The sequence below is a fragment of the Accipiter gentilis genome, chromosome 20 (assembly GCF_929443795.1).
Source record: "Accipiter gentilis chromosome 20, bAccGen1.1, whole genome shotgun sequence".
In the NCBI taxonomy this organism is placed as follows: domain Eukaryota; kingdom Metazoa; phylum Chordata; class Aves; order Accipitriformes; family Accipitridae; genus Astur; species Astur gentilis.
The window spans coordinates 4,521,935-4,544,226 of NC_064899.1; the positions used below are offsets into that span (position 1 = coordinate 4,521,935).

A 22,292-nucleotide genomic window follows, 5' to 3' on the forward strand; every position below is an offset into this window, starting at 1 on the left:
GCTAAATACACATGAAGTTAGCAAGTATTTAATCTTGATGGTAAGGTTCAGGATTTTCTGAAACTACTAAGGAATTGGTTTTTTTCTTATATCTGTCCTTTAGCCATAAAAGACAAGAAAAATGAGCCTTAGCTCAGGAAATAGGCTCCATCCAATAATACAGTTTGTGTGGGTGTCAATATGGTGTATTCCTGTACCAGGAATATGCTTGTCACAGAAATGGCAAAGTTTAATACTGCCCTGGAAGGAAGATGCTGGCAGAGAAATATGAAAAATGGGGGTGGGGTGGGGGTGGGGGGTGTGTGTGTGTTATAACAAGGGGAAAGGAAACAGCATGTGCCCAAAACTGGAATACTCACTCTTCATCAGCTTCACTGAGATGTAAACAAAATTAGCAAGAAAAAGAAATGTAGAAATAAAGAAAATAAAAAGGAAAGATGAAATAAATTACAACAAAAAGCAAAGAACCCTATGGGAAAAGAGGCATGCCAGCAAAACTCACAATGAGGGTGCCCTGACTCAGACGAGTACTTCAACAGAACTGAGGTCAAATTGTTCTTTCACTATTGCACTGTTGGCATGAAAGGAGGCAGGGGCTGTCCTCTGCACATAGCTGAAGCAGTAGGAAAGAGACTTCAGTCTGAATACCGAACATCCAATTTGCATCTATGTATGGAACAAATTTTTTAAAATTAAAAAAAATCTAAGTGCAATAGGTGCAAAAGCTGTCTCCCCAGTTGAACAATTTAAGAAAGAAGTAAGTTAGCATGACTGCTGGTCACTTGGATGAAGCACTGAAGACTTCAGTGCAAACTGACCAACATCTGAAACCAAGAAGCATTCAAAGGAAGTTTCAAAATGAATTTCATAAAATTTTCTTTGACAAATTTCAGTTGTGGAAAGAACTACAGTGGCACTTCACAGTTGACATAGCATGACTGGTAGAGAAGTCAGGAGGTTGTGACAGTATTTGGTGCTCAGGGCAGGCTACTTACATTGCCAAATAAGCATGAGCTAAGGAGTCATAGACAAGAGGTATAAAAGCAGTACACTATCATTTATTAACAAGATTTTCATATTAAGAAATAGAAGAACCATCCTGAAACAACCAGTACTTGGTTACAATGTTTTTCACTAATCTCTGTTGATAGGAATTAAAGACCTGAATAATCAGGAATTTGGACGCAAGACAAAAAAGACAAGAATTTGTTTTTGAAAAACTCACAGATCTTCATCACTAAATAAATTTCATAAATTCTAGGCTAGAAGATCAAGCTACTGGGAAAATACCCAATCAAACAGACAAAATGACAAAACCCAGTAACTCAAAGGTTCCTAAATGCAGGTCTCACACCATATCTTAAGCCTTGCATTGTTTACTTAGATATCCCAAGCATTTAAAATGGCAGTAACTATGTATATGTAGCAATCCTGATTCCCATTCATGCTGCCTTTTACTTTGGGATGTATTTTGCTAATGGAATCTGTTGTAAATATGTAATTTATGCTTATAATTCTAGTAATAACATTTATTCAAGATATTTCCCCTGAAAAACAACCTGGCAGTATGTCTCATGCTAGTCATTTTGACCCATGAAAATCTTAGACTCAAAGGAATCCACCTTTTTGCCTTGAAATAGTTAACCCACTATTTAATAAACCAAGATAATGACACTCTTTAAATCTATATCTATATATATCTTACCACTAGATCAGGATGACATTTGTAAGTAAAATTTTATTTCCAAGTACAGCTCACAGTTTACATTGCACTAACTGTTGTTTCACACCATTCAAGCAAACTGCCCTGAGCACAATTTATGCATTTCACAAAATAAAACAAGAAAACAACTGCTTTTTTAATAAGCTACAGGAAATAAAAGAGTAACATATGAGGGGCACACACCCACATACCTTTAATGCTATTCTTTTTTAAAAACATGCTCTGTTTTATTTATTTTGTGTAGGTACTTGATTACCTTAGTGTACACTTTAGAAGTCCAACAGAACTGCCTGAACACAATAGAACTAGTGTACAATCACTACCCACATGTTAGTACAAAATCGTTCTCTATGCGATAATCACCATTTCTCTGCCTAATCTATTTTTTTACTGATAATCCCCTATCTTAAATAGACAAATGTCAGCACCAGAGTGGCTTGTCTATCTCCCTGCATGCTGTAGCTGATGCTCTGACAAGAGCAACAGATTTCTTGAGTTCTATCAGTTGAGATGCCAACTTTGACCAAATATTCCATCTAGCAAAGCGTGAATGCACAGAGAATCAGGAAAGTAGATCTCAAGTGTTTCCTGGTGGCAATCCAACCATTGTAGCAAAATCCCAAATATTAACTACACCTTCTAGATCACCGCTTCAATCTTGATCTATTCCAACCAGAGAGAAAGCATAATTTTTGCCATACAATGTCAAAATCCTGACTAGACTAGGAATATCCAAGTTTCTGAACTGAATCATAGGTTTCAAACAGTTGGTTTCCAGGTTTTGGCAGTTCTGACCTATATCTCCCCCCTTCTTCCTCACTCTCAGTTCTTTTCTAAAACAAAATCAATCTCCTTCCACTCTTTCAAGCTTCTATTTTCTGTGCACTTAACCCCCATCTACTTCATCCTTCTAATTTCAATTCTTGACTCTCTTTATAATCTCCCATGTTCCTTCCTGATGGCTTCAGGTCCCGTGTTGATGACTGCTCTGATCTCAAAGATAAGTATCATCTCTCCTCATTGGACTTACAAATACGCTTCAGTGTTTGTAGTCAATAAACGGCCATTCCTTGCTTTGATTAGCTTTTCATCTGGGTCTATATCTAGTCTTTTTTTATTAGTTCTTCTTTATCCCTACTCAACTATCACTGTGATATCACTGTGATAGAATCAGTTCATTTGTTCACATATTATTCTTCATTATTTCATGACTTTCATGGTAGTCATGGTACCAGATCATTGGTACTGATGATTCTTCCAAACCCCTGTTACCTCTTACCTGTCATTAGTCACCAATTCTCTCCATCCTTCTAAAGCCTCTCCAGTTTTGTTCCTCCTTTTCACTGTAATGTCCATCTTGTGCTCCTTCAGCTCTGTATGCTAACAGCCACGTATTTTCCTCCTAGGATGCTAGTAGTGCACCAGTGGCCTGCTCACTTGCTCCATGACAAATTTGTTCTCTCATTTGAATGGCTAACCAAACGCAATTCTCAAGCTTAACTGACTTTTGTCTCCACACCTTTTTGCTGCCTTTATTTTCCAACTCTCTGCGCCTTTTATCTCTGAGTCCCTCTGTGCACTAATTACAAGAAAACAAATAAAACATAATACAACACAAAATTCACTATCCCCTTGACATTTCCTCTCTGATGCCTTCTATTTTTGTATTTCTGTCCTTTCTGTCAGTGGTGAAATTTTTACTGTCCTCTCTTCTATAATCTCTCTACTTTGCAGCAGTGACATAATTTTGTCCTTCCTCCTGATCCACTCACTTATCCCAATTCTGTTTTTCAGTCTCTCATTTACATTCAGACCTTTCCCAGAAAGTACACAGGATATATATTTTGCCTTTCCCACCACAGAAAAAAACCCCAGCTTTGACACCACTGGCTTCTCCAACAGCCCTGCTATCCTTTTGTTTCTAAACTCATTAACCACACCACTTAGAATTGTTCATAATCACCAGCATCTACCCAGTGCATGCCACTGAAACAACTCAGAGTATATCAAATCAAAAGGTCTATCTAGTCTACTAAATTCTCCCTAGAAGTGCCCAAATTAGATGCTTAGCAGAAGAAAGAGTGTGAGAAGTACAACTACTGTATCTATGCTGGTGACTGACAGATCTACTTTTCTGATTCAGACTTCTCTCTCCTGTCAAAACTAAAATATTTGTCTGCACCTTTTGTACAGAACTTACCATAGATTTAAGGTCATTAAAATCTCCAGGATTTTCATGTCCCAACCTTTCTCAAGCACTATGGATTTGTCCACCAACCCCAGGAATTGTCTTAAATTTAAATAACTATTCGGATCTTCCTGCTCACAATATTTCTAAAACTTGCAGGTGCTTTCTATGTAGCATATCTAAGACTATTCATATATATAAAAAAAATCATTTCTTATCATCACTTTCATCCTATGTCTCAATTACTATAACACAGCTTTTAAGCTCATGACAAATGTAATTTTCTCATCGACCACAAGACTCCTTCAAATACAATTTTTTTAGTCCACTACTTTGATCATGTTACTGCCCTTCTTTCTCTGCTATGCTAGTTCCTCTCTTCCCCATCACATCAGATAAAAAAGACTTGACTTGAATTCTGAAGTCCTTCCAGGCTTTTACTGACATATTAATAACCTTCTAATGACTACTCAGACATTGAATCTCATCTCTGTTCAGTTCATGATACCTATCTCAGCCAAATGTTTTCTTTTCTAACAGCCCTTCCACACTGCCTTCACATACAAAGGGTGCCTGCAAAGCTTCATTATTTTCGTTTCAAGAGGCATCCTAAAACTCATCCCATCTGACATGCCAAAAACTCAATGAGAGTTAAAACGGTTAGTATACAGAGCCCGCTGGTTTTACATATCCCCATAGACTTGTCCCTTACTTCTTGTTCCAACTCCTTTGTAAATTGTCCAAAATTGGGACAATTCTTCTTGTTCTTTGTGTGTGTTCACATACTGAATAGCACAATGTATCCTCCTGGTTCTTCGTTACAGGCAATGTAACGGCAGTAACATTGGTAGATTGTTGCTAGTACATAGTCTGGTTTAAAAAGCACAGCTGGAGATTTGAGCCTTCTCCCTCTCCCCTTCTCAGTTATGCCTACAAAAAGTAAAGGTTTTTATCCAGCTGAGCATAGTCATTAGCCATAACTTTTACTAAACGTTTACTACACATTTTTTCTGGACACTGGCCTCCATATTGAAGTATCTGAAGTAATTGACTTTTGCACTTTATAATATAACATGCATATACATACATGCAGTCTGCTATACAGTCTTGCTCATGCTGATCTAATTGATGCCAGTGAGATTATTCAAATGAGTGAGGACTACTCACATTAACAAGACGTGTTAATAGTCACAATTCGAGCCACTGAAAACCACGCAACTCACGAGCCATAGTCCACCTCCAGTAACTACAAACTTGCTTAAATATTAAGTACAACCTGAATTTTTTGTCTATATTAAGAAATCAGACTTAGCAATTAAGAAAATTTTTTTTTTTAAATAACTGGTTTGTGATTTTTCTGATGTCAGAAAAAGTGTTGAATTGCCATGCAATTAGCTTTTAAATTGCCACACCAATCTACTGTATCACTTTTGGAATAGGTCCAGTTCACCTAAAGTACCAGAATATAAGGTTTTAATGAAGAGAAGCACAGGATATATTTAATATCTAACATAATACTAGTGTATGACAGAGTAGAGTTAACAGTCTAGAAAAAGCTCTAAATATCTTTGTTGGTCACTTTTATAGAAATGATGGGTTTTGGCACCAAAGAGTATTTTCTCAACCTTTGCATGACTATATTCCACTTTTAAACATCATTTCTGAATCTCACAAGAGAACTGACATTCTCCAAGATACACTCACACTTAACTGCAAGTCTAGTGAACTAATTTTCTAACAGCTTAATAATTAAATAGCACCAATAAAAAATAAAGCAATCTGTTTATATTTCCTTTAGGAAGAAAATCTGTACAAATTATAAAGTTTAACAAACCAATGTGAAAAATATTTCTGCTTGTGCTTCCTTTGTTAATCTAAAATGTAATTCTAAGTGGGTTTTATTTCCAAATCAGACATTGAAATCTTCTCCCTCCTTTTTAAGCTGTTTCAAAAACCTTCCAAAACTCCCTGCCTAAAGCAATATTTGTTCCACCTCCCCTCATTATAGTTTGGGGGGGCTTTCTAGTTATTAACATAACCTTGCCTAATATTGAATCATATTCCACGCCCCCACACAGAGCAAGTCCAGCAACATGAACACGTGCTTTCATTAATGGACTAGTGCAAGGTTAAATACATCTTTCTGATATGATCCTGAGAAGGATACTGACAAAAATCCAAATTTGCATTTCTCTGTGAGACACCGTATCAAACGCCATCAACTTGTTCGTGTGCTCATCTTCCACTGTTAGCCCATTGGTTAATTTGTTAATTTTTATGTTTTAAGATCTGTTCCTATATTAAAAGTCTATGTGTTTCCAGGATTGAGTTCTTAAAAGTGGATTAAATAGTAGTTGCTGAAATATACAAAGTGACACTGGAAAAATTTCTATTGGAATAGTCACTTACCATAGTAAATTTTGTTCCTTGAATGTACTGCCTCCAAAGAGGCCCCCCTTTGGGATTACTTTCCCTGCCATGAAGCAACAGAAACCACAGAAAATGTTAGATATTAAATGGAGTATTTACATCTATTCCAATGTTCTGGAAGAAAACATAGAAAAATCTCCTACATCTTGACTCCCTACGCATTGTTACATTCCATAAATACATGAGGTAGAAGTAAACCTGAGGAGCTGGTGTAAATCTGCATAGACAATTCACTTGAGAAAAAGTTATTTTGGTAAATAGCATCCTTTTTCTCTCTTATGACACTGCCTACACAGATCTAATAAGTAAATGACTGGTAGAGACAATTCTGAGAACAGGGACTGAGGTAGACCACTAGTTGTAGAGAGAGCGAACTACTCCTGTCCAATACTGTATCTAACGTAATGCAAGAAGTCTTGCTTGCTTGGGAACTTCTAAGTACATTAGCTACCTCAGTGAAGACATTGTAAACTACTTCTGTATTGAAATGGTCTAGCCCTTAGCTTTTTACCAAACCTGACCAAAAAGTTACCTTAAAAAAGGCTTTTGTGTAGTCAAGCAAATTATTCAGAACCTGCCCGAAAGCTTAAACCAAGACAGCTTCAAATACAACCAAGACAGCTGTTAAAAATGGCTGATACTATTATACTCAGGAATATGGGAGAGGAGTGAGGGCATCTGAATACTGATCACCCTTATAAAAATACACAGATGACTGCACTTTTGAGACTTCCTTTTAGATTCTGTAACTATGAGAGGAATACTCAGTGTAAGAGAATGAGAAAGGTACTACTGCGTCCCTCCAAAGAGATGAGTGACCTTTTGGGTGTCAGGAGTTTGACCCCAGGAATGTATGTCTAACTATATACTTTGAGTATGCAACTCCATGAAATCTTTTTGTATGCTATTTTGTCAAGAATAAAAAAGGACAGACTTAAATAATTTCTGTAAAAAACGAAAGACGGGGTTAAGAATAAATCAAGCATTTTTTAAGCTATTGAAGGAGAAACATGAAACTATTTGCCCCTCCTACCCCCCCAAAAAAGTGCCATAACTCATGAAGAGAATGGCATTTAACTTTTGGCTCTTCAGTTTCTTTCTACCTCACTTGTAGCTCGGCCAAACTTTGCTGTCTACTGTGTCACCTGCTGACACTTTCTTTCTTCTTTCCTTCTGTTTTCCACAGAAATTGAACAGTTCTTCTTCAAACTGGGGCTTGATTCTCTTGTCCACAGATAGGTGTCTAGCAACATTTCAGGTGTCTTTTAATACCCAGCTTGGCCTCCAGCTGCAGTTCCAGAGTCTCTCAAAAGTTGTGTCACATCTGCTATCCTGTGTAGATATTTTAGGACATCTCAAAGAGTACTAGATGCAGGCAACCGTGTCATGTCTTTGCTGTCAAACAACTATTTTCAGAGACTGTCATTGCAAACTGTTGCTAATATAACCTTTGCTAGGAAAAGGATGAGACTGCTGTGGATATACAGGAAATAAAGATTTTTAAAAGGTTAAAAAAAGCCAAAGGATCAAACAGAATCCCATGCCAAATCACCAGATAAAGTCTATGTAGAAACAGAATCTACCACCTTCATTTTCTGAAGCGTTTTACAAATCCATTGCTTTTTTACATCGTAAAGGTTCTATCCAGGAAAGCTTATCAAAAAGTTTCCTTTGTGGATTCATAAAGAAAAAACTTGAAGTCATAACTGCCTCTGAAAGTACCTGCACCTAATCTGAATGGCTGTAAGCAAATACTCCAGATATCCTTGCATCCAAGGAATGCTTATCACGCTCACACAACTGCCATTACCATCCAAGCATGTCTTTTCTATAAAACTCCAATCAAACTCAGGCACAGAAAAATGACCTGAGTGATCTGGCCTTTGAGAGCTCCATCATCTCTGAGCTCATAGGATCAAAACTAAAAAAAGATGCAATTATCTTACTAAATGTGTTCCTCAGATGTTATGAAATACAATTTCTAGGATGCAATTCTAAGCCTCTAAGGAATTCTGATATGCAAAGTGGTATTAAGGCTTCCCTAACAGATCTGCTGAAGCGTTGAGTTTCCCCTCCCCTCTCCCTGAACATGCTACCACTGTAATATCCTAACTTCCAGCTGCATGTTGTGATGCTGATAAAAGGGAGCTGTGAAAAATGCGGCTGCACATTTCAGCTTCTGGAGCAGCTATTGGTGGACAAAACTTAAAGAGCGTTCTGCTACTCTGGATTGTGCTGAGACTGAAAAGTCACCTCCTTTCACTTTTTTACAGTAGATGAATACACAGGCAACACAAGTTGTCTTTGCCTCTCTCCTCTGGACCCCAGGCTTGAAGAATGAATGACATCAACCTTTGACTGAGTCTTTAACAAACTATAAAGACCTGTTTAAAGTTTAGAAAGTGAACCAGTGGGATCCAAGTTGTTCCGTCATGTCACAGTGTGACTCGTCTAATTACAGAATTTAACAACCTCTGAAGACCATTTCTATGGCAAGCCCAAAGCTAGAAGAATGTAACTGAATCAAATGACTGCACATTTTAATAGGTAACTGGTCTTAAAAACTAACTTTGGGTGGGTGCAAGTGCTAACTGGTGAAGCAGATAGGCTCTTCTGCTGTATTTTCCCAAAACCTTGAAATAAACGTACGAATCATTTTGTTTTTAAAAATGACTGGAAAGACATATTTTTAAAAACAAACAAACAAATTACCTGGCAAGGCTTTTTCATTTTAATTGCTATAACATGGTATCTGTAACAGCAGAGTTCACAGGTCCATGACCCTCTTTCACTTATCCACTTTAACAGGCAAAGCTGATGCGTGTATCGTACTGACCCATCGCAGCGGCAAGGATTTAACAATTCACCCTGAAAAGGCAACACAGAAACATTAATTTTAAGGGAATCTTTTCCGGACATGTATACTCAATACCAAAACATTTACAGGTCTGTAACGATGAACTGGTCTTGACTTCAGTATGTGAAAAAGCGTGTATTTTTGGCTACAAAAATACTCAACAATTAAACTGTCTTAAAACCACCTCGGTGCTTCTAACGAGACGAAGCCAGATAACTGTCAACGCATGTGTACGTACATACGTGAAACAAGTGAAAGATTACTGTGCATCAAACGGCAGTAGCATTAGCCCTTTCAAATACCTCAAATGGTACCAAAAGCGGTTAAACGCATTTCTCCAACAGTTATTTGCAGTCATCACTAGGAAAGAAGTGGGTGACGTCAGAGAGGACCGTACTCTTGGAGCAGGGCTCTGCGCTGTCCAGCTAGCCAGCTCTCGGGCAGGACCTCAAATAAGGGAGCTGAGCACTTCCCCCGGTAGTTCACATATTTCTGTATTATGTAAATGGGCTGTTCTCTTCTTTCCTCGGAGAGATTTTTTTTTTTTTTTTTAAGCTAAACTACACGACAAGCTATAAAATGCTAGTTACGGATCCATTGCCGACACTGTGTCCGGTAATGCCAGACAAGACACTCGGCAGTCTTCTCACCATCACCGGTAAGCTAACACTCTCATTCGACAGCCTAACAGAAACCTGAGAAATTCGCATCGCTTCAAGCCCCCGACCCTCCGGAGAGCCAGCGATCGTGACGGCAAGAAGATGTCCGAGAGCGCAAGCAAACCTCCCACTTTTCCTAGAGCTTTTCCCCGGCCGTCGGTCACAACCACCTCGCTGGGCAGCCGAGGCTCGCCCGTGCCCCTTCCCCCCCGCCTCCCCCGGCAGCAGACAGCCCACTCCCGCCGCTCCTCCGCCGGGCGGGCGGCTCCCGAGCCCTGTCCCCGGTGCTGATCGGTTCCCGCCGCCCAGCCCTGCCCGCTCCCCGCCGCCTGCCGCCCCCGGGAGCGGGGCTGGGGGCGGTCGGGTCTGAGGGGATGAGTCGGTCGGTCCGGCTGGCGCTGAGCGCGGCGGGGCTGGGGGGGGAAGCCGCTCGCCCGCCGCGCTCTCTTCTCCTCTCGTCTCCTCACCTGCTCGGGGCCCTGGAAGCAGATCTTGCAGATGGGGCCGGCCCCGCCGGGGTGGCTGCCGCTGCCGCTCTCGCTGCTGCACACCGAACGGGTCTCGGGTTTGTCGCCGGCGGCGGCCGCCGCCTCGGCGCGGCCGCTTTCCGAGCCGCCCCTCCGGCCCTCGCCGCCGCTGGGGCCGCCGCTCTCTCCCTCCTCCGGGCCGTCCCCGCTCGCCTCCCCCGGTTCCCCGGGAGGGACGACCACGCTCCCCCCGGCGCAGCTCATGCCCGGGGCGCCCGCTCACCGCCCGGTGAGGGAGGGAGGGAGGGAGGGAGGGATGGCGGCGAGGCCGCCCTTCTGGCTGCCGCGAAGGAAGGTGACCCGCGGCGGCCGCCGCCTCCCCTCCGCCGACGTTCCGCCAGCCGGCTCCGGAGCGGCGGCTGTGTGCCTGTGAGGGAACGCGTGGGGCGGGGGTGTGCGTGGGTGAGCGCCTGTGCGTGGGTCCGGAGGCGGCGGGGCGGAGCGGGGCGGCCCGACTCAGTCACCACAACCGCCGCCTCTCCTCAGGCAACCCGCCCTCCCCCCCCCTCCCCCGCCCCAAACGCCTTCCCCTGGCCCGGGCGCCTCCCGCCTTTTTCGTCCCTCCCCTCAGCAGCGGCTTCCCTCACAGCCCCAACGGCTGCCGCCCCGCCGGGGGCAGGGGGCTTAAGGCCCCGGCCCCGAGTCGTGGCAGCTTGGTTTTCCTTCTCCTCGGCCCCGGCAGCCCTGCGAAGGACCCAGGCCTTTTAAGGGACGCTGACAGATCTTTATTTTTGCTTTATTGGGTTCTTCGTTGCGGGAGATTGCACTTGCGAAAGCTCAACGGAACGAATGTTCAACAGTTGTTCTTTGGGTGCGAAACAGCGGTCCTCCTAGTCTTTTGTGGCTCCCCCCCCCCCCCCCTTTTTCTTTTTTCAAATCCATTACATCACCTCATTTTCGAAATTAAATCTGCTAAAAGCATCATGTTCAAATGCCTTCAAAAAAAAAAAAAAAAAAAAAAAAAAAAAAAAAAAAAGCAAACCCACAGCGGTTAGGAATTCTTTGAAGTTTGGCTGAGGCTGCTAAAGGAAAGCATGTGTGAATTTCAGCATCAAGTATAACACCAGCGCGCATTCATCTCGTGAAAACGACGCCGACTGTCTGCTCAGGGAAAGAGAAAGAAAAAAAAAATCAGAAAGCAATTGTGAAGCCATATGCTCTTCCACAGCCACATTTAGATTCAAAGCGTGATGAAATCACCCGTCTTCTCCATTGGCTGCTTCATATGTAGTCTCAAGATGAGAGCGTACCTGGATGAGCTCAGCCACTGCCTTCACCAGCCGTCTTTTGATAGGAGTGGCTTTCTTCGTGTGGACGTTTTATCAGAAGACCGAAGAACCGAAACGGCACTCCTCGGCCCGTGATCGTGATTGACAGGTGGCTGTCAATCTCTCTGGAGAGGCTTGCTGAGTATACACCAAATACCTGGTCCGACCTTTCGGCCTGGCTGGAGACCAGCACAGGCAATACGCTATCTGCAGAAAAGCAGCAGCCCCATATTGCAAGAGAGTGCCATTCTAATTAATTGGGGCAAGGTGCAGTTAAAGCCCTTTCGGTCCTCCTACAGTCTGCATCTATTGCGATACATACATTAAGGACGAAGAACAACACCGCTGTTTGCAGCGGTGCTCTAAAAAAAGTGCATTTTCAGAGGTTGTCCTGCTACACTGGAATAAGAGGTATCATTATACCTTTTCTCATCATCCACTAGTGTCCTCTCTCATTAAAATCTTTGTTCCGATGGCTCTGCATTAGCTAAGCCAGCACTGGCCGTTTAGCTTGGCGTTAGGACAAGATGCTCCAATCCTAAAATTACTTTTGTTCACAAGGTGGTTGTTAAGTAGGTAAGTAGCGTGGGTTTGTCCAGATTTGGTAATGTGAAACAAAAAATGTCACGCTGACAGTGACATTTTGGTGAACTACAGACACTGTGGAGTTCAGAAATTCTTCTACATACAATTCTTTCGTACCAAAGTAACACCTGAAGGGCTTGCCAGAGAGACTAAACAGAACTGGAGACAGAATTAATCAAATAGACTAATTCGAAGGAAAGAAAGGGCAATCACAAACAACAAAAAACCCAGGAAATGTCAGAACAAACAGATAAGTCTAAAATACTGGGTGGAAGAGAACTAAAGCAAACCCAGAAGGAAAAGACGGTGGAAATAAAGTAGTGAAGTGAGAAATGAATGCTAAAAAGATACTCGCCTGCCACAGAGGAATACAGCATGCCCTTGCCATTTGCTGTATGTGGGGGTTTATGCCAGTTTTCTTTCTCATCCTTTTGTTTGTCAGCAAAAATTCAATAAATAACACGGCTTTTAGAAAGGATATAAAGAGAAGATAAAAATGTCAGCGCAGAAACGGAATGACTTCTTAATGATGGGAAAAGAAAGAAAGATGTGACTGTAGAGAATAATAGAGTGTGTTAAGAAGGTCAATCTTTTCGACTTAATCTTCCCAAAATAAATGTATAACAGCTCTTAAAAGGGAACACATCTAAGACGAATCAGAAGAATGTTTCTTTCACACATATGTAATTAATCTGGAGAGCTGATTGCGAGCGGGTATTTCACGGGCATGAGTTTTGCAATACATCACCTGTTTGCGTGTCTACCAACAGCTACTGGCACACTAGCTGAACTAAAATTGCCAAGGCTATCGATCCCCGCGTTTCAGAGCACATTGGAGTGTTTCGGCGTGCCGGGGGTGGGAGGAGATGCCGACAAAAGAGCAGAAGGGGTGGAGAGCATTACATAACACCGCCTCCAACCCAAGGAGCGCTCAGCCTTCTGCTGAGCGAGAGAGGGGGACAGGAGCCAAAAACACAAAGATCGCAACAGAAAGAAGAAAAACTGAAAGCAGGAAAGGATATTCTGCTTCGTAACAGCAGTGGTGTAGGTGGTTGGGAGAAAGAAAAAAAAAGAGAAGCTGAAAACGGGAAGAATTAATTTGTGATTAAGACAGCGAGCTGGAGCTTGTGGGATTTATGTTCGAGCACAGCTTTGCTATGCGTTCTTTGAACAGCCTTGAGCAAGTGACCTCAAGTGGGCTGAACACAGGCACGCCGTTACCTAAACACAGGCAGCTAGTTGTACTCGCAGCTGGGTGTCCGACCACTGCTGGAGGACCGTGGCGGTCACATCTGCCATCTCTTTGGGGAGCAGCGGGATGTTCAAACTGGCACTAGACTCCCAGGTGCAGGCACATCTCCCGTAGTCTCCCTCTGTCTTGTTCTCTACATAAAACCGAAACAATAACGTGTGCTTTCTCTGTTCTTATTCCTGCCTCTTCCATTAGAATTTGCAATATTTTACTGGCAGATTCAGGCCATATTTGTACAGTCTTGATCTTGGCACAGGTATCTAGGCATTGTAACAAGACAAATAATAGGGAACAGTAATACAGATAAAAATAACACCGAGGTAATAAGACTGTGGGACAGTGAAATGAATTGCATTTTCAGCAGGCAATGGAAAAAGCAGGAGAAGTACAACCCCTGTGGGATTGGAAGTTGTCTCTCCTCTATTTTCCTCTCAGTTCTACTCCAGGTACATTCTTTTTTCCCACTACGCCGGCTCAGCACTGTGCAATTTTTTCCTTTGAATAAACTAATGGAAACTCAAGACCAGTTTTCTACCTAAGGATGATCAGCTCTAGGTAGAACACCCAGGAAGAAAAAAAACAGAGGAAGGTGTTTGAATGGAGGGGAAATGTTCAGGAATGGTCAAAACAGGTTGTGGGTTTTTTAAATTAGAATCTATCAAGATAAACACTGTAAGTAAAGTTTTATATACAGAAGAGGTTGCACAGAAATAATGTATGCAGGTAACAAACTACTCGGGGGATATTATAAGAATGGAAGCACTGTGTTACTGCACATTTAGAAACCAATCCCTTCTTTTTTTCTCAAAAAGTTTCCGTAATGCATTGGCCTGTACCATAAATACCGTAACAGAACAGCTCAGTGATGGGTTCGTTCCATTTTGCTGCTTCCTGTATCTCCGAGGAAAACAAGATGATACAGTTTTAAAATATTAATAAAGGAGTAAAGAGAGTAATTGTCAGTGTATTGCATTCAAAACAAAATACTAATTAGATAGTCGAAAGTGAAATCTACTTAAGTGATAATACAGACACGTTGTTATTCTATTTACTGAATAGCACGAATACGTCCCTTTCAGAATAAAATTCAGGTTGGTGCAGATCACCTGTAAACAAAAAATAAAGCATTTTGTTTGTAAGAAAATGCTTCAGTTTAATTTGAAATGCGCTTTACATGCTTAACGCAACATAAAATGTGCTTCTGAGTAATACCCCCATCTGTTAAATTTCCATGTTCAACTTTATTACACTAAAAGATTTGCGCAGATGGTTAATAGCCATCCTAGTGACTGTGTATTATTTGCTGGTTCACTGAACGTGCCTGATTTTTGTTATGAACACGCACTCATCCTGCAGTTGAGGCTTTTATGGTTATGTCAACCAATTAAAATCTCACGCAGACAGAAACCTATTGCCTGATGAAAGTCTTTATTTTCACGTTGCTTTCCTGCTTTTGGAGAAACGCATACCTGGGTTCCTAACCAACCCACTACCGCTCGACACCGATATGTCTCTACCTAGCAAAAGCATCTAGTCTTAGCGGCTCCCAGCGCTTCTTCCTCGAACCTTCACAGGGATTTCCCGTCGGTGCCGGGGCCCTGAGCGCATCCACCCCTCCCGGAGGGTTGGCTCTCAGGGCTAGCTTGGGGACTGGGCAGCCGCAGGCTGTCCCCTTCTTTCCTCCCGTGACTGGGGATGGCAGGAGAGCCACAGCCGGGGCCAAACCCTGCCCGTGGAAGCTGCTTTTTAGCTGAGCCTCTGCCGTTTGGCCCCCGCCTGAGCTACAGCTCCCGCCACGTCGAAGGCTATGCCCGGCCACGGCCGCACCGATCTGGGTCCAAGTCCCATCCTCATCCCCATCCCCAGGGAGGTGCCGGGTGTCGGGGCTGCCCCGGCGCAGGAGCCTACGGTGCCCTGACAATTCTCTGTAGAGCCTTTTTTTCCTGTTTTGTCCAAGAAATGGTGATTGGCAGCCTTTTCCCTTTACAGGAGACTTAGGAAAACATGCATCCGCTAATGATTTTAATGTGCTTTTGGATGTTTACAGGGGTGATGATATAAAAGTTTCAAATACTTATTTTAATATAATTTTTCTTCTTGGAATATTATCATACCAATCGAAATTACTATGTTTTACTCACTGAATTCCTGTCTTATTTGCCAGTAAGCTGTTTTTCTTCAGAGTTGCTAATTCATTTTTAAAACATTTGAAAGTACTTATGATTAATATTTCTCCACAGTGAAATATGGCTTCCTGTGAAATATAGTCTCCCTTTTGATCTTTAACTGTTTGGAAGTATTTTTTTAACATTTTTCCTTGTACCAGTTCTTGAGGGGGGGGGGGGGGAGGCAAGGCTTAGCATGGCTTCCAGAGTGAAGTAATCTTTGTTGGCAAATAAATTTAGTTCCTTGGTTTATTTTGGAAATAGATCAGCTGTCACGGATTGTAGAGGGCGGCATCACTGAGTTCAGTTTATTGAAACAGAAATGACAGAATGTCAATTAGCTTTTCCATTACATGTTACATGAACAAAAGCTACTGTGCAAGCCCAAAGTGAATTTATTTTAGTATCAGCTGTACAGATCCCTTTTTATCTGTTTACAAAGAAAAGAAAAATAAACTTCTGGGTTTTTAGTAAGAATTTTCCTTGGATTTCCTTCTCTATAAGCATCAGAATGACTGTAATGTGCAATACAGGCAATCTCAAACCTTGAAAAGTAGTGGTAAGACATCAAAAATAATATAATGGCTTTCCAAATCCTTAACCCGCTGGCATTTAGTCCATTCTGTACACCTCCAGTGTATGTCTGACAACTTGAAAGTTGCAGAGTGTCCAACGTTTGTAGCAAGGCAGTGAAATGTGGCTTCTACTACGGAAATGCCTTCTGGGGGATACCACCATGATCCGAACCCTGGCGTGGTCAGCACTTCAGTACACACACGGCGGGAGAAAGAACTTCCCCGAGTAGTTGCAGGCAAGAAGGAAACACAACAGTAAGCCTGCGATGGTGGGAACTGGAGTTTTTCATACTTATATCATGATGTCAAAGCTCACATCAGATAGATACCCATTAAATGAGAATGGATGTTTTTCTTGATAAATCAAATCACAAAGGGCAACAAAATATGTATTTTGCTGAAATATTTTACTGCTGTTTATGTGGTGAAAGAAAAAGGGCACGCATCTAGATTTGAGAAGTTTGTTACTGGTTGAGGAAACATTTGTCTGATTGTTTCTCACACCATAGGCAGCTCTTGACTGTTTTTTCTCCAAGGGCTCGATGTCATTCCGGAAGTAAAAATAGAGGCCCCCGTTATTTGAACTAAAGACCAGATCTTCTACCCTTGATGCAGCAGCAGGTGTAAACTTCTCTGTGTGGTCTAAGCCATAGAAGGTGTCACAGCTAGGCTGAACCAGTGTAACTTATAGAATTACCTATTCTAGTAATTGTTTTCTGAGAAAATGTGGCAAAACCACAAACTGCTAGATTTGCCTCTGGTTGGACTGAGAGTTTTGCAGCTCCACCAGAAGTGACCTGTGGAAGTTATCAGTTATCTGTTATATAGCTGCTAAAAAAGAGAGACCAACTCCTGCAGATATGAAACTTTGCCTCCTAAGGAGTTCTAAAACATTAATGTGAGTTGATAGAAGAGCTGGAGATAGAATTTATAATTTCAAGGCTGCAGCTTGAGTGTGCTTTTCTGTAAAATAATCTCTTGTTCTCTTTATCTTGCTACCCACCAGCCCTCTCAAAAAAGAAGGAGAAAAAAAAAAAAAAGAAAATACTTTCTCATGAGTTTGCCCATGTGTACCAGGAGCCAAAATTCTGCTTCTTTTGATAAATTTGTAAGAAAATACATAATAGTCACCACAGACCACGCTGGATTAGATTAGGAAGGTGTTACATCACTGAAGAGGGTCTTCTAGTTCTTACAAAATCCACTGTATTTGCCAGTTAAATAATCTTCAGAAAGATAGTTACATAAACCAGAAGAAGTGACAACTTTTATGCTTCTTAAAGGGGAAACAGTAAATACTCCATTCTTGCTGATCCCACAGTCCTGCCAGATGACTACTTTATTGAACTGAAATGTTAGCTAAATCAGTTATTTTAGCTTTTTGTCTTCATTTTCTTCCTGTGAAGAGACTTGCAGAAAACATGAGGTAATGCAGGAGCATGTCATCTGGTGTGGGAAAGGAAAAGGAAATTATTGGTTTTGGTGGAAGCTCATGAGTGTTTAATCAAGGTCTGCGGCCTGAAATCTATAGTAAAGGAAATGTAGGATTTCCTGTGCATTGGTGAACACTCCTGGAGGCGCATGTTGAGTAGAGGTTTATGCAGAAAAGTGAAGGGTAGTTTTTAGGAAGGATTCTTTACTTATGGCACTATGATACTTTGCAAGCAAGGTAGGACATGACAAGGACAGAAAAGGGAACCGTGGACATGCCTACAGTGCAGTAACACATGGAGCTGGCGTGTGGGGCAAGAGTGACTGTCTTTTTCACTGAACTTCTTTCACGCATGTATTCCCAAGACACCAAGTACCAAAGGGTAGCGCACAAATCCGTTGGATACCTGTTTCTTCACTGCACGCTTTTCGCTTTCACTTCAGGAAGGCGTCCTAGGGACAAGTGTTCTCGCTAGCGGACATAGCTTCACACTCAGAGTCTGCAAGGTTACTGAGGTTACCGCAAAAAGAAATCGGACAAAATACGCTAAAGGGCTCCAGAACCGGTGGTTCATTAACTGCCCTTCCCTGGAGAACTGTGCATTGTCCAACCTGAACCTGAACCCCGAATTGAGTAAAATCTCCTGCAGAGATGAAGGCATGTGTTAACTACATCTGCGACCCTTTCGAAGCACAGCTGCAGGAGAAGGGTAGACTGCAGGTTAGTCCTGCAACCAGTTTGAACATTCCCTGACTGCTAGAACTGCAAAATGAAACATGCTTGAGTGATATCGGATGCTGTGGAGACACTGGGACAGGAGTGGCTTCAGATCCAGGGGCAGACACTTCAGCAAAAACTTTAAGCGTGCTCATCTGAATCCGTGTCCCTTGGACGCAAGCTATCATTGCATTCCTCTGAGACATTCACACAGAGCTTACAGATATGCCTTGGGACCTATAAGAAACCCATGCCCTTCTGGGGCAGCATCTGGATGGCTTGGAGATCAAGCAGGATACCCAAGGGCATTCAAAATGGCACCGAATGCCTTATGTGCATGCAGCTAATTAAAACCTGAATCAGTCACCTCTAGAGAAATCGGAGTGGGGAGAAGTCAGACTGCACTTAAGTGCATCTCAGCCTCTCACTGTTTCTCTAGACTTCTTGAGAACTACAGCATTACCAGTCCCACTTCTGTTTTGGCACAGTTCCTTTTCCCTCTGTCATTTGGGGTGGCGATGGTAGACAAAGAGATACGTGGGCAATGCTAAGCTGGATGAACAGATCCTGGACACAACTCTAATATGTTCCTAGATTAAGCCTATTGCTAATCATCAATCTACCATTAGTGACCTTGACCCTTGTCCTCCTGGTAACAAACACTTCTTTCTGGAACAATTGCTTGAAACAGCAAGCAATTACCTTCTTCTGTACATTTGATTTCTAATTTCTTACCAGAACAATAAAAAACAAGTCACTTCTCTTCCAGTCCTCATATTAGAATTTCATTTCTGCTGCCAAAGCGTGCCTGGCTTCTGCTTTGTATATTTGATGTGCAGCTGTGGTAGGAAGCCACAAATAGCAGCACCGCGTCCTTTAAGAGCTGTGCTGCCAAGGGTAAAAGGACCCTGCAGGGCAGCTGTTCTGCGGGAGCCATCCTAACTGTTTGGAAAGTAGCAAATCATGTTGTGATGAGAAAGGTGCAGAATTAACTAGAAAAGTGTTCTTTTTCCAACTTTTCCCATTGCAGGAAAGAAAGTGGCTTTCGGCCAACGTACACAAAAGAAATCAGTATCCTTTCTCGCTAGTTTGAAAGGCACCCATCAGCTGCTCTAGCTGCGTTATATATTTATGGAGGCATGATGCAGTATGGAAGTATTAGACCATATATTGCTGTTTATTTTTTTTACTTGCTGTATTAGATGAGGGATGCTTACAAAGCGATCAATCTGTAGGATGCCTTAGGATTAACTTGAAGGGGTTTTTTCATCATTTACAATGAGGATGGTCACGTGGCATTTGTTTAACTGAAGAACCTTATACGTTCAAGAGAAGAAGGGAAGCATCCTTATGCTGTGCATACTAGAAACTAATTGCTATCCCTTATTGAATTAGAATGCATGAATATGCATGGACGGCCATGTCTGTCTTCAGGTGAAATAGGGCAGCTTTTATAAAGCTTACATGACTGGCTGTGAGCTTTTCAAATTCTGCATGTCCCAGGGCCTCCTGTCTCTTTTTAGCCAAGTGCTTGAAGCACAGCACTACTTGAAAGAGAAGCCTGGGTGTTTAATTAAAATCTGAAGAAAGGTGTTTGAATATGTTACCTTAAATTTCAGCCCTATATCTATTTTCTTCTCATAGATACTTCTCCTGACAGCATTGGCTCTTTTGAAATCAGTCTGTCCTTGTTTATTTGTCACAAGCATTCCCAACTCTCCCTTGATAATATTGCAATGAATCATTCAGAGTGGAGTGAGTTGGATTATTTGGTCCCGAGTAAATCGTAATACCCAGTGATTTTTATCTTTTTATGTCTGGGTCATGTTCACCTGAATCACAGGGAAAATGAGTTCTATGATCTTTAATAAAAAATGTGCCCTTGGGACGTATACCCAATTTGCAATGATTGTCAGTTACAACGGCTGATACAGTTATGAGAAGTTACCAGCTAACCTTAATTAGCACTTTAAAGCTGTAGAACCTGGGAACAAAGTTCAGTAGTACAATTAACAGATCTTTCTGCCTATTTGTGTACTTTATCTTCTCATGCCCATATACATTCATTAGTAACTGTGATATCAAACAAAAAAACCATTGTGCATACATTCTTATCTAATTGCATGCCATTACTGATGTTTTATCAGATTTGATATTGCATTCTGAATAAACATGGAACTGCAATGTAAAAGTCTCTAAGGGATTCCAGGGCAAGTAGATGAACAGAAGCCTGTGGTAACTTCAGTTATTCAAAGAAACATAGGTTTCAACAAGGCAGAAATGATCAAGAGTCTAAATGCTGAAATGTCCTGCCTCTGGCAATGGTCTTCAATTAACTTGCAAAGAAAGTTTACATGGCTTGTTTCCACAGTGGGTCAAGTCTATCTGGGTAAAAATATATGTTCAATTGCTAGTCATATGGGTGATCTGTTTGTGCCCTAAAGCACTAGATTTGCTTTCCTAAGTCATTCTAATATGAGTTTGCTTTTACTGCTCTCACCCACGCTCCTTTAATCTCATCTTTGATACTTAGGAGAAAAGTCAATCTAAAAAATGAGATTCCTTTAGGGAAGTGTTTCCACATGATTTCCCTCTATTTATTTATTTATTTTTTCATTACATTAATACACTAGCTTCATTACAGGACACGAAAAATTCTAGTGACATAAAGTTTAATTACTGTACTTTTTCCTCAAGGGATCTTCATTGTAATCTGTATCACTACTCTTAATGCCTTAACTCCTAACTAAAAGAGGTCATGTTCTAGGTTAATAGCCTGCAGCTGCAATGTAGAGAAATCTGTGGTACTAAATACTGCTATCTAAATAAACTAGATACAGCTAATAGTGCTATCCAATGATGATGAGTATTTGCACACAGATGTTGACATTAATCTCAGGTGCCAGTTCATCTCACTCTAATTGAGTGTATTCTATTTGCACCTACATTGAATAAACGAATCAGGTGTGGAAACAGCATGTTGGTCAAATAATTCTTTCAAGCTGAGGAATTTCTGAAGGTGTCCAGCTGGAGAAAAAGGTCTCCAATCCAATGAATTACAGGTGGTCTCAGCTACCTTGACACTCTTCACTTCAGATACTTTTATACTCACTGTCAAAACGGACTTTGTGAAGAGTTCTTCATCTGTCTGCTCAAGGGAAAATAAATCACAAATCCCACTTTGACTTCAATAATACTTTCAAATTTTTGACAGGGATACTGACAGTGTCCAAAATTATGCTATACTCAGAAATTGTAGAGTACAGCATAGTCAGTCTACATTTCCTTTCCTGTCAAATGTAGTAGCCAAATATCTGTATGTATCTGCTCGGCTATCAGGAGGGGGCTTATAGTGACAACTTCATGGAATAACAGAATTGTCCTCCTATATCTAACATGCCCATCTTGCTCAGTCAAAACACTTCTCACAGTCTCTTGCTTGTGCTTTCACAATTTGTTATTATATAAACAAATGGAGTCTTTGTTGTATAAACTGTACAGCATTGCCACACTAATATAGATGATAAAGCTACTAGTGTCTCTTGCATTTGCATTTCATATATGAGAAATGGATGTAGGAAAGTGCAAGAAACTGACTGGAAATTGCAAAATAAAACTTTTATGTCCATTAGAGTTATCCTCTATAGTGGTTTGGTTTTGGCTTTTTTTCTTTTTTTTTTTTTTTTAGCTAAAAGAGTTACAAGATTTTTGGTTTGCATATTTGTATGTTTTAATGTCTTCTGAGGAAGAACTGCCACCATTTCTTTGTTTATATTGGTATTTTTCAATCCACAATTCCAGCCATTCTACCTAGCGGTGCATCCAGAAACTGTTACTGAGATGAAAACATAAGACTGTTGGAAATGTGCCAGAGAATGGCACTGAATTAAGAAAGAATGAGACAAGAATGTAAA

General features: G+C 41.4%; 1 protein-coding gene across 1 annotated transcript in view; it reads right to left on the reverse strand.

The window, feature by feature from the left end:
• Window positions 1-10,704, reverse strand: part of MARCHF11 (membrane associated ring-CH-type finger 11) — a 31,567-nt gene extending 20,863 nt beyond the window's left edge. Inside the window, exons 1-2 of the mRNA XM_049823858.1 lie at window positions 10,325-10,704; window positions 9,054-9,209 (exon numbers count right to left, since the gene is read on the reverse strand). Coding sequence (XP_049679815.1) covers window positions 9,054-9,209; window positions 10,325-10,588 — 420 coding nt within the window. The 5' untranslated portion in view covers window positions 10,589-10,704. The remainder of the gene's footprint in view (window positions 1-9,053; window positions 9,210-10,324) is intronic.
• Between the last annotated feature and the right edge of the window lie 11,588 nt (window positions 10,705-22,292).